The sequence below is a fragment of the Protopterus annectens genome, chromosome 7.part0, assembly GCF_019279795.1.
Source record: "Protopterus annectens isolate FY-2018-M chromosome 7.part0, PAN1.0, whole genome shotgun sequence".
NCBI classification, from domain to species: Eukaryota; Metazoa; Chordata; order Ceratodontiformes; family Protopteridae; genus Protopterus; species Protopterus annectens.
The window spans coordinates 1679135254-1679148302 of record NC_056739.1 but is presented as its reverse complement, the minus strand read 5'-3'; the positions used below and the strand labels follow the sequence as shown (position 1 = coordinate 1679148302).

Here is a 13049-nt window from a genome sequence, read left to right as displayed (position 1 = left end):
GTTTTTTTTTTGATGAGTCTCAAAAAAGGTCCATATGTATCAGTGTAATACCCTAGTTAATAAGTACAAAAAAAATGTTTTTGAATGTGGACAATATAGCTGAAAGTAAGTAAATCTTATGACTGGAGAGCATCATCACAGTAGCCAGAGGGACTCTTCCCAGCACTCCAGGTTACACACGCAAAACTAATATTTATGAAGCTTCAAGCTGCGTTGTGAAGACATGTTGCCTGGTATTAGGGTACACTTCAGTGATATGCTTTATTCTGAAATTATTTATTCTTCTAAAAGGTCCCTGATCATTTAGCAAATCAACTTACTATTAAGTACTATAATGATCTCCAGTAGGAGCTATCTGATTTGAGCGTATAAAAAACTTGTGAATTACAACTTTTTAACATTCCTGTCAGTTGTACTTTCTGAGACAAAGACTGCTTAAATTGAACTGCATACCCCAGAGTAGTGTATAATAAGGCATCAAGGATGTATGGCTCATTGTATCTTTTTGTGTGATACCAGACATGTTCTTAAATTGTCCCTTGCAGTGTATTAACAATAACAAATCTAATATACTTTCTACTGCAATGGGAAAGTGTAGATGATGCCTTAGAGCTTATTTAAGCAGTAACGCCACTTATGTTTTTGTTCATGACCTGAACACAGTACTTTGGCTGTTAGCTATGGCAATACCAGAACAAATGAGCTGAAATGAACAATTATTAGATGTATCCTGATCTAAAGTTATCAAAAACACAAAGCATGACTCTTACACATCACATATTTCCAAATTCATGAAATGTAGTACAAGAGTAGAAGTCAAACTACAGAAATATGAACACTGCAGACTATACTCAACAGACCGAATGAGCTATATATCTTAACTGAAAAAAGGGGAAAACACTTAGCTATATGAACAGAGGGCTCAGCAATAGGTCTGAGCATCTATCATCACTGGAATGCTGCCATTTTGACTCTGAGATGTTTTTGGAGATTAGATGTTTTGGCTGCGATTAATTGCTCATTGATTAAACTTCAGGCGATTAATTAATCATAGTGCATCCCATTCAGCTAAAAGAGCCAGATCTCCTATGAGGTGATATAGTGCAACAGATGAAATTGGATCCTGTGAACCTATAGTCCCGGACTTTAATCTTGAATTAATTTTATCTTGTATACTTAGATCCGCGGTGGTACAGCGGTAGCATTGTTACCTCACAGCAAAAGGTTCTCCCGTTCGATTCTCGGCTGGACTGCCTTCTGTGTGGAGTCTGCATGTCCTCCCTGCGTTCGAGGGGCCTTCGAAAGACATGCGTGAATGGGCGTGCCTTCGCTGAAGGTTGGGTGCCGGGCTGGCAACTTGGCACCATAAAAATCAACTGCCAATCATTAACAGACAGGAGTTCCGCTGTAATGACCCCTAACTGGGAAAAGCCAAAAAGACAAACAACTACAATACTCATTAGTAAACTGAGTGACTGGGGCAGTCTGTTTAGACTGTTTTCATTGAAAATGAGAATCAAGAGTCAATAAAATTCAGTAAAGTAGCAATGAATAATAATAATCTACGATAAGCAAAATACATAATTGTATTGAGACACATAGAGGTTAGAATACTTACCCTTTCTCTTCTGGCAGATACATATACTGTCAAATTGTGATGGTATACTAGTAGAGGTGGCCACTCATTTTCATAGTATATGGACCTCTATACGTACTATAACTCTGTTTACTTAATATATTATTTTATAATTTTTATTATTACCTTTGCTTTACATGCACTATTACATGTAATAATGTAATGTTACTACTTAGAAACTACTAGTTTGATTAAGTATTGTAATGTTCATGGTTTTGTATGGAGCTTTCCTCCGCAGGACTCTGTTTAGTTGTGTAAGTAAACTTACCATAAACAGCAGATGTTCTAACAGATCACTATTACACCAGCCTTAGCTATATGGTTGTTGTTGTTGTCTTTCAGCTTTTCCCGGTTAGGGGTCGCCACAGCGGAACTCTGGTCCGCTAATGATTGGCAGTAGATTTTCACGAACGCCGAGGTGCCAGCTCAACATTCAACCTTCAATGAAGGCACGCCCATTTAGGCATGTCTTTCGAATGCCCACCCAACCGCGGGGAGGACATGCAGACTCCACACAGAAGGCACCCCCCGCACTCCAGCCGAGAATCGAACGGGAGAACCTCTTGCTGTGAGGCAACAACGCTACTGCTGCACCACCATGGAGTTTTCAAAGCTTAAGGTCTCCTTCCATGCATTTGGTTAAGGCGTAATCTTGAATGTTTTCACCATCTTACATAAAGCATGCACCAGGTTTTGCTGCTGTTAGTTTTATATACACCTGTGTATTATACCACATTTTCATAACTTTGGTTGGCACATTTGTCTACAGGCTTGTAGTGACAAGTAACACAGTAATTCAGTATAGTAATATGACAGTTCAAGTTAAACACTGTGACTCATGCATATGAAACAAAAAAACAACAGTCCTGTAGTATTACAAGTAAGGAAGTGGTGAGCCCATATTGTTTCAAGTCAAGGAGTATATAATATATTTATCCTTCAAGGAAGTAGGCCCTGCAGCAGTCTTTACATTAATTGCATTCTTCTTGTGATTCTCTAGGTAAAGTGTATTACCTGCAACACCCGGATACGCTAAACTTTCAGGACGCTGTAAAGGCCTGTGAGGAAGATGGGGCCACGATAGCCAAAGTTGGCCAGATCTATGCAGCTTGGAAATTCTCAAACTTAGACCGCTGTGATGCAGGTTGGCTAGCAGACGGAAGTGTACGGTATCCCATTTCTCGTCCTAGACTCAATTGTGGTCCTCCAGAGCCTGGTGTACGCAACTTTGGTTTTCCCGACAAGAACGAAGAATATGGTGTCTACTGCTACAAGATGAGTTAAAAGATAAAGAGATATACACACACAGCCCACAATTTGGCTGTTTTGAGCTCAGTTTTATGCCTGCCATATCTGTTAACCTGCTACCTCCCAAAAGATATGCAAACTGTTTTCTATAAGACATTTACACTGGTTCAGCCTGCTTTGGGAGGAAAATGTGAAAAGGCTTCAATAATTTTGTATCTTCGACAATTTTTTTTTCTTTCATTTCCTCAGAAATGAGGCCACATAAATGAAAAGTTATGCTTTATTTTCTAGAGGAATAAGGGACCAAATTAAGTTACATGTCCCTTGGTTTTGTGACAAATGTTTATATATTTATCTTTAATAGTCATTGTAAATTATATTGATGTGGACATGCAGTTACGTGTGTTTGCTTTATAAAAATATGTCTGAAATGAATGCATAAGAACAGCTCTAACCATTGAAGAGTTGTTTTTTTTCTGTTGACAATATATGCATCAGAAAGGAATATCTGTATACTTTATGTAATGAAAAATGAATAGTAAGCAAATCTGGACTAAGCTGACAGTACCTGCTGAAAGATGATTATGTGTTAAATACAAAGGGTATTATTTTCACAAAACCACATTATAACTTCCATGTAAGGACAGAAAACACCATTCTCACAATGATGCAAGTTATAACATTTGTGCCATTGGAATATAATCTGCTGCACTGGCTGAACCTCTTGTATAGCTGGCAGACTGCCTAAAAACAACTAAGGGGTCTATATGGCTGAATTATCCCCTCTGTTTCACACAATCTGCTATTTTTGAAACAAAATGAGTCAGGTTCTCAAGACAGACACACTGTTAATCCTCCAATATTCTCATCCTAGCTAACCAGATAATTGCATGCACAAATTGCAACCACTTCCCCTATTCTCACTGCTGAAGAACTGTTCCCGAAAAATTGCTAAATCAAAACTGACCAAAAGTACACCTCTCCTACAACCCACACACAGTGGTAAAACTAAGTGGTTTGCAAGGAGTCCCCTACACCACAATATGTGGTGCAACCTCCTACATCACATTTGATTTACATCTGCTAACTCCACGTTTGCGTAACCGTGGAGAAAGGGAAAGCTGCCAATAACGTGCACAGCAGTGTTGCACAAACAGCGATTCCTTTTTGCCTAAGAGGCTAACCATCTGAGCATCAATAAAAGATGATTCTAACCAGCTATGTTTGGGCAGTTATTATCATATTATATTATTATTATTATACTATTTTATGTTATCAGTCACCTATAGGAGAACCTTACATCCTCACATTCTCAGTTTCAGCAGTATATCTAAAAGGTTTATGACATTAGATGCAGAAGTTTCTTTTCACAGGCAGGATGATTGGGGGTCATCAGCTGGATTAACAGAAAATTAATTGAACCATTTCATATCCTGGCTAATGCTGTACTGCCATCATTTACATCAAAATATTCATATTTTGCCCTTATATTTAATGGCACATCATAATAAATGCCTTGACAGCCCTACTAGTCTCAGTAGATTGCTGTGTTATCACTTTTTTTTGAAGAGTAAGAAATCATCTTTACTGCGTATTATCATTTACAGTTTCACCTTCTTATTTGCCTAATAAAAGACTTGGCAAACCTTGCTTTCCAAAATAAGCATGCGGAGTAAGAAAAGTTACAACTGCTCAAACTTTGCAAATTATTGAATGTAGCCCATTTTGTACTGCTTTTCTTTTTTTTTTTTTTCTTTTTTTGCCGTCTCATCCAGTGGTATTGTAAAGGTATTCATGAGCTGTTTCAGTTGTATCACTATGCCATCAGATGGGCTGTAAGGAATCCTGTGAAATTTTCCAGTAAGCAGACCTGGCAGAGGGAGTTCCAGTAATGCCAATTTCCACAAATTTTCAGATATGTTCCACTTCTAATTTGTGCTTCTGTTTGAGCTGGTTTCATCAAAAAAAATCGTATTAATTAAGTCCACACATTTAAATTTTTAAAGCAATTAGTTTATTTCTTAGCATGAAAGCAGTTTCTTTGTGCCAAATGAATTGTTCATCTGCTTGGTTTTCTCTCCTTGCCACTTATCCTCTCTTAGAATTTTCATTGGATCATCTTCCAGTGGTAATCTCAAGCAGGGGGATGAACGAGTTTATCTTCCAACTAAAGGCCTAGAAAATAATCAAAAGAGTAACTAGAAGGAAGCATAAAGCACTAGTATGTCTACATTTTACTTCAGCATTCCAAACAGTCCTCACATTTTATTCATGCCAACAGAGATGACATGGACATTGTGCTCTCTGCTAGATACATAACCCAACTGAGTCCTTTCCAATTTATGATTACCCAATATCTCTCAACCTTTTTGTGCAAGAAATCTGGACAAATCCTGACAAAATGGGGGGACAAAGGCCCAAAATCAGGGACGGATTGTAAATATTGATCTTATAAACTTAGAGAGTTCCTTGAGTAACAAGGTTTGTGTTTAAATATGTGCAACCAGATTTTCCTGGCTAGGAAGGCAGTACATTGACATTATTAAATCTAGGAAACCACCACTTGTTATTTGTGGTAGTGCAAAACAGACTGTACAAGTAATATGCCTCATCTAAAAATACGGTATTCAAGTGTAAAGCTAGATTTTCTTTAATTAGAACTTTTGAGATGGTGGAAAGGTAATTCACTGTGCCAATTTTTTCATTACAATAGGGTAAGATATCGTGTGTAAAGATGGTCTGCACCAAAACAAACAATGACAATTCATTCCTAACTATGGCCTCAAATTGTTTAAAACTGATGCAGAGTTGTGACATACTATCACACTTTACTAAAGGCCAGTTTGACATTACACGCACTGACCAATATACTTTTTGCACTGCAGTTCTATATGATAGTGATGTGGTAAGTTTCAGACTCTAATATCCATTTGCAGACTATCACCCGTACATTTTTAACCATTGGTTCAATCCATATAATAAGAATTACTCTTTCAGCCCATGAATGTAAAATACTCTCCCTTGCTAATAACCTACAACAAATTTTCTGTGTAATGTACTAGTGAAAAGCATTTAAAATAACCATAAAGTACTTTGCACATAAGTGGTGCTAAAAGATGAGAAATAAAAAAATAAATCAAATAAAATTTCTCCTAAAGAGCAACAACGGCGTATTTAAAAGTTACAGGATTAACAGACTTACAACAAATACATTATGTGTGACCCATCCATCCATACCCCTTTTTCCCATTTTCCACATGGGGTTGGGGTGTCACTTTAACAGTGACAATCACCTAGTGCCAAGGTTCCCACCACTGGGTGGCTAGCCCTGTCATGATTCCTCTTCCATACCACTCACACTCATGCAAACTCACATCTATGGCTAATATAGAGAGTCCAGTCCATCTAATGCATGTCTCTAAAGTGTGGGAGGAAACCAGAGCACCCAGAGCGGACCCACATGGACACAAGGAGGACATGCAGACGCCACACTGTAGGCACCCCAGCTGCAAACTGAACAGGAGAACATCTTGCTGTGAGGTGACACTATTGACTGCACCGCTGTGTCCCTGTCCTACCTTATAAAACATCTGTGTGATATGGTAACTGTTTTGAAGGTTCTGAGGTTCTTAACTGCATTTTCTAGCAGCTTAATAGCATAAGTGGGTCATTTGTAAATATTCTACAAGTTGTTAAATGAATAATTACCAACATTTAGTGCTGTCATGCAGCGTTCACTTATGCTAAGTTTGGTGTGCATTGTGTTTAGACATAAGTGCAGATTGCCCAAACTATAGAATATGTATCATTCTGTGCCTAAAGAGAGTGCCCTTTAACCTCTGACATATCTGTATTCCTGTGATTTATGTCTATAGAAATGCATCAGTGTAGTACATTGTACTGTAGCTTAAGGGACCTAATCTTTGCCTTTGCACAGCAAACAAATGTGATTTAAAATGTCTCTCTAAACGAAAAGTACATTTTGACTGTGTGATTGATTCATTAATAAATAGTCTTGCTGATGTTATAGCAAACACATTTTAGTTGTATATCTTCCATTCTAACTAGGGAAGCTAGTTTATATTACTTTCCTCATGGGTATGGAAGTCTATAACTAACAATGCAACCCTTCTCAGTCATTTAAGTAGGTGGTCAGCTTTGCAAAGTCTGTATCATAAACATAAAGGCGCTGTAAGGTTATTTTAACACAGCTGGTGGTCTTTTCTCAAAAGGAATACCAAAGGAAATGGATACATAAATAAAACAGATATCAAACAGCATGTTGAAGGGTGGTCTACCTCTTGGACAGTAATGCTATTTGAGCTGTCATAGTAAAAGATAACAATGTTATGGGGCTTAGAATCAACAGATACTGTCAGCTTTCTCACATACAACCAGCAGTGAAATTGATTGTTTATGATTTTAATGCACTACTTTTGTACCAACAGCTACTAAGATTATTTTACGAAACAATGGATGCCCGTCATGTATAGCTTAACACAGTTTATCTACCTGAAGATCTTGTTGTCTGTTGCATATATTCCACAAACTGTTTTTATTATACTGTACAAACAACACAGAAAAAAAAAAACAGATTGCTGTGCATTTTCTTATTCATAATGCAAAATAGGAGCCATTATTGTTCCTTAAGATCATAATGTTAGCCAGCATGTCTGTGAAAACTGAAGATTTGCATGTCAGGGTTGAGACATATCTGGCATTGCTTCTTTATTTAATGCTATATCATCAACTTTAGATCACCACATTAAAGCATTGGTTTATAATACCTCTTGCTTTCAAAAGACACATGTCCCTAAAATTATATATACCTTAGCATGCAGCATTTACTCAGCATGAAAAGCAACAGAAAAACTTTAAAATCATACTTAGCTTTCAACAAACACAGTACAGTACTTTCAGTAAATCACACAAGAATTAATCAAAATAATGTGTTAGCAACTAGCAAGCTTTAAAGTTTGGATATATTTAAATGAAATATCTAGACTGGACATTCGGCATTACTTAACATGTCTAGCCAGACAGCATAAGCCACAGATCCATACAAATATTGTGTAATTCACAGAAATTCTGTGATGTACATCTGTTTGTTAGAAATAGTTTAATATGCTTTACATAGAATGTATGTCAGTTGTTCAGTCTTAGTGTTGTAAGACTCTTGTACGTTGTGTGGTCAGCAATAGTCATGCCTTGCTTAGTCTGTGAAGGAAAAAAGCAGATTTTACGTAACAGTATAGAAGGCACTCATACCTGATATTTTTTTTCAATTTGTAATATAATTAGGAAATGTAAATATCATTAAAGTCTGTTTTGTACATTTAATGAAGTACTGATATGTTTGTTTCACAACAGAGTCATCTTCTGTTTCAGCTTGTGCTATATATCATTCCTACTCCCCTCTCCCAGGCCAATTCCAGTTCTTACTTTCTTCTTGAGATCTAGAATAAAAAATACATAAGATGAGGCCTACAAGTCACAGCAAGGTAATGTTTTCAGAAGGCCACAGTGAGCAGTATACAGAAAGGGCTCCAAGATGTTGCCATATCTTCAGCTGTAACAGAAGTCATATTTATGGATAACTAATTGACATGTCATCATCTTTAAGTGTTTTTATTTTTATACTTTTTTTGATTGGAGGCACTTTTTGTGTTTGTTCGTGCTGGTCTTGTATCTCCTAGATTATATTGAAAGATTAATATGAAAGATATCTGATTCTAGAACTTCCCTGACACATTTTTGTTAGTCTGTATCATTACTAATCCTTAAATAAGTGACAAAACCTTATACATGTGAAGTACAATTGTACAGCTTTTTCATTCTGGCACTAATATGGCCCATTATATGGCAGTAAATAATCTATGTGAGTGTCGCTACAAAGAAATAGAGACGCTAAGTAGTAAAGGCTAGAGATCCAAACTTTCTTGCTTGAGAGTTAAGGATAAACCCCAAAATCTGGAACAATTTTTTAAATATTACTCCAATTCACTTAAATTAATAGAACAATAGGTTTTGCATTGGCATGTACTTTTTGTACCTTAAAAAGTATGAAACTCTAATGCCTGGCATTATTTACTGACTAATCCTAAGTGACTTATCAGAAAATCAAAACTTTTAAGAGGGAAGGACAAAAATATGAGACAAAATCAGTGACAACTGAGAGATATGGGCAAAGCAATATAAATAGCAAAGAAGGATACATGTACTGTTGTTGCTGGGAAAGAGTGACCCTAGTATACATCACTTTTTCCTTTGAAAAGTCCTGTAACACATTTAATGCATCAACTTTCTATATATAGTATTCCAGTGAAGCTATAAAAGGGCATTCTAACATGTCAGGGTGTAAAACACCATTCACTGAGGACATTTTGAACTGGCTTCAAAAGTATAAATGCTAACCATTTGCCTTAAAATACAGCAAGAATTAATTTTTTATCATTCTTCTTCAGGTGCAAATATATATGACATTTAAAAAATGTATTTCATGTAAACAATTATTAAATCAGCTGCTAATTAATGCAAATGAATGCTCCCGTTTAAAGGCAATGACTAAAACCTTTTTTTAAATGTACAAAATAGAACAAGCTATAATTAAGAAAGACCAATAATTTTGAACCGAATAACTCAAAAGAATAAAAAAATAAAACTCGGTAGTAAACCAAACTTCACTTTAATGCAACAAAATAATCCAGTAAGCGCTTTCGTCTCTTGACACTGAGACTTCATCAGACTGATATAAATATAACCAACATTTCATTTAAATACTTTAACAATGTTTTCTATAAAATGGCTTTGCAGGTTTAATGCCTTAACCCCTTCCTCCTCAGGTATGCCACAAAATCTTCCCTGCTGTTTAAACCTGGAGGATAACATGCATTTAATCTAACCTGCCATGAATATTCCAGCCATCCACATTCTTCTTCAGCATTAAATAATGTTTCAAAACCAGTGATAGCACCCAAAACCATACCTCTCAACCTAGAAACATCAAAAATCTGGACAAGGCCCATGAAAAATAGGTACAAATCTGTACGCTGATCAACATACAATTTGCATACATAATTAAGTAACCCTGCCTACTCCAATGGAATTGTGGGATACCAACTTTCAAATGGAAACTGAAGAACAGACAACCAAAATATGGCACCAGAGTCCCCCTGCAGCCATTCCAATGTCCCACTACCTGGCTATTTCGCCCCATTTACCATAAACACAAATGTGTGCATACTGTTTTACTTCTACAATTATTTCAATTTAATTTTTAAATTTTATAGCACAATGCACAAAAACACTAATAGTTATCTACTAAAAAGAGCAACACTCTCACAATAAAAATAGACTTGGCATTAAAACTTCTCTGCCCTTGAAACTCACATTAATTGAAACAGCATTAAAACCCACACCACATCCAAAGAAAATGCATCTGGCCAGTAGTGGATAAAAATTACCTTTGAGTTGCTTTCAAATCATAGGGCCCTGGCTTGCACTCAAAACAAGAAACATACATGCATTCTTTGATACACCTTCCTGACTTTATTAAATTATATTCTTTGTATAATGCAGTACACTTGTTAGACTTAAGTTAGAGTGCATGTTAAAATTTATTGTTTGAACATTTTCCAGTAGGTATTAGGCAATGAAACAAAATGCATGAACCAATAATGACAACACTGCACAATTCAGAACATTTCCATCACAAAAGTCTACTTCCACACACAGAATAAATTATATATATATATATATATATATATATATGTGTGTGTGTGTGTGTGTGTGTGTGTGTGTGTGTGTGTGTGTGTGTGTATCATGACTGTAGGGTAAGCCATAGGCACCTTGCATAGTTTCTCACATTTGTTTTCAATTTCAGTTTTTTTTTTTTTGGGGGGGGGCAAAAGAAAAAAAATAGGGACACATTTTAAACATTGCTTGCATAATTTTGGAAAGTTGCTACAATAAAATGTTGTGTTACCCCCATGCATTTCACTGGTAAGTCTTGAACGTAGAACCCTGTGCTCTACAGTCAGAACAACATACCACTATGCCAAATCAGCAGCTTCCTGCAAGACATGCAGACTGAAAATTAAATGGCTATCATTTATTGAATTCAGTTCTCACTTCCCACCACCATAGCTCTCAACCTCTTAGCACAAAAAAACTGGACAAAGCCGATAATGGTGGAAAGCTACTGTTACTTATAGTAAGACAAGGGATGTCAACATTTTAGAAGATAGTGGCTATAATTTTAAATGAAGTGTGATGAAATAATTTCCCTATAAATGTATGCAATATCTTTAGTTGAGTAGGGTCTTTCATTTTCTGCCAGAGACAAGTCAGAGCAATTTTTTCCAGGTGCAGGTTTTAAATTCAGGCTACCACAGTGTATGTCATCAACAGACAAACAACACCAGTCACTAGAACAACACTCAACACCCTTATACACTATATTCCTTTATGTTTAAGAAAACAGCACCAGCCACTAGAGCAACACTCAACTCCCTTATAAACTGTATTCCTTTATGTTTAAGAAAACAGCACCAGCCACTAGAGCAACACTCAACACCCTTATACACTGTATTCTTTATGTTTAAGAAAACAGCACCAGCCACTAGAGCAACACTCAACACCCTTATACACTGTATTCTTTATGTTTAAGAAAACAGCACCAGCCACTAGAGCAACACTCAACACCCTTATACACTGTATTCTTTATGTTTAAGAAAACAGCACCAGCCACTAGAGCAACACTCAACACCCTTATACACTGTATTCTTTATGTTTAAGAAAACAGCACCAGCCACTAGAGCAACACTCAACTCCCTTATAAACTGTATTCCTTTATGTTTAAGAAAACAGCACCAGCCACTAGAGCAACACTCAACACCCTTATACACTGTATTCTTTATGTTTAAGAAAACAGCACCAGCCACTAGAGCAGCACTCAAAACCCTTATACACTGTATTCCTTTATGTTTAAGAAAACAGCACCAGCCACTAGAGCAGCACTCAACACCCTTATACACTGTATTCTTTATGTTTAAGAAAACAGCACCAGCCACTAGAGCAGCACTCAACACCCTTATACACTGTATTCCTTTATGTTTAAGAAAACAGCACCAGCCACTAGAGCAGCACTCAACACCCTTATACACTGTATTCTTTATGTTTAAGAAAACAGCACCAGCCACTAGAGCAACACTCAACACCCTTATACACTGTATTCTTTATGTTTAAGAAAACAGCACCAGCCACTAGAGCAGCACTCAAAACCCTTATACACTGTATTCCTTTATGTTTAAGAAAGAGCAGTTACACTAGAAGGGCTGAACTTTAAAATGCTCTTTTTGTCCTTCTCATTCAGACCTTAAAAACCCTTTTAGGAACTTACAAGCCTGTTTCAGCGAGGCCTCATCATAAACCTTAGCAGTCCCATTGTGAACTTCTTGACAGCTTAGATCCTAAAACCTCATAGGACAATACTTCAGTAGGGAGGTCGGAAGCAGTTTAATAATTCTTTGGGAATGCCCTTTCAGATAAAACTTTAATAGATGAAAATATGCAAATTTGCTAAAGTATGGAAGGATGCTGATTCTCAGTCATGTCACTATATTGAAGACAGTATAGCAGACTAGCAAGTCTTAGAACTAACTGCAAACTTAGGCTTCAGGTTTACAAATAAGCTGCAAACAAGATAAGCAGCTTCATGCACCAGCTATAGACCTCTCATAATTATACTGTTCATTGATGAAATGATAGATGTAGATAATTTCAGCACTTTACCCAAAAGAACCTACAGATATTGAGTTTAACTTGCACACAAGACAAGAACAAAGCTTGCAGTAATAAGTGAGGATGTGAAAAACAGATTGATTACTTAGCGCGCACAGACCCACACACACACACACCCCTGTTGATGAGAACAGTACCTTAGAAGTATTCATACTCTGTCCGTGCAAGTTAGTTCACAGAAATTTCCTAAGTCCAGCTGTTACTTCAGTAAGAAATAAGCAGCTCGCAAAAGAAATAGCTCATAAGCAGCTCTGCCTGGAAAGGTGTTCATGTTCACGATCCTTAAAAATAACTCCTTCAGTAAGAAATAAGCAGCTAAGCAGCTCGCAAGTTACCGGGAAAGCTGTTAATGTTTTTTCAGTGT

At 36.7% G+C, this 13049-nt stretch overlaps 1 protein-coding gene across 1 annotated transcript in view; it reads left to right on the top strand.

Annotated features, from left to right (window-relative positions):
• Positions 1-8224, top strand: part of HAPLN3 (hyaluronan and proteoglycan link protein 3) — a 229961-nt gene extending 221737 nt beyond the window's left edge. The window contains exon 5 of the mRNA XM_044078193.1: positions 2637-8224. Within this exon, the coding sequence (XP_043934128.1) occupies positions 2637-2920 (284 nt within the window). The 3' untranslated portion in view covers positions 2921-8224. The remainder of the gene's footprint in view (positions 1-2636) is intronic.
• The last annotated feature ends 4825 nt before the right edge of the window (positions 8225-13049 follow it).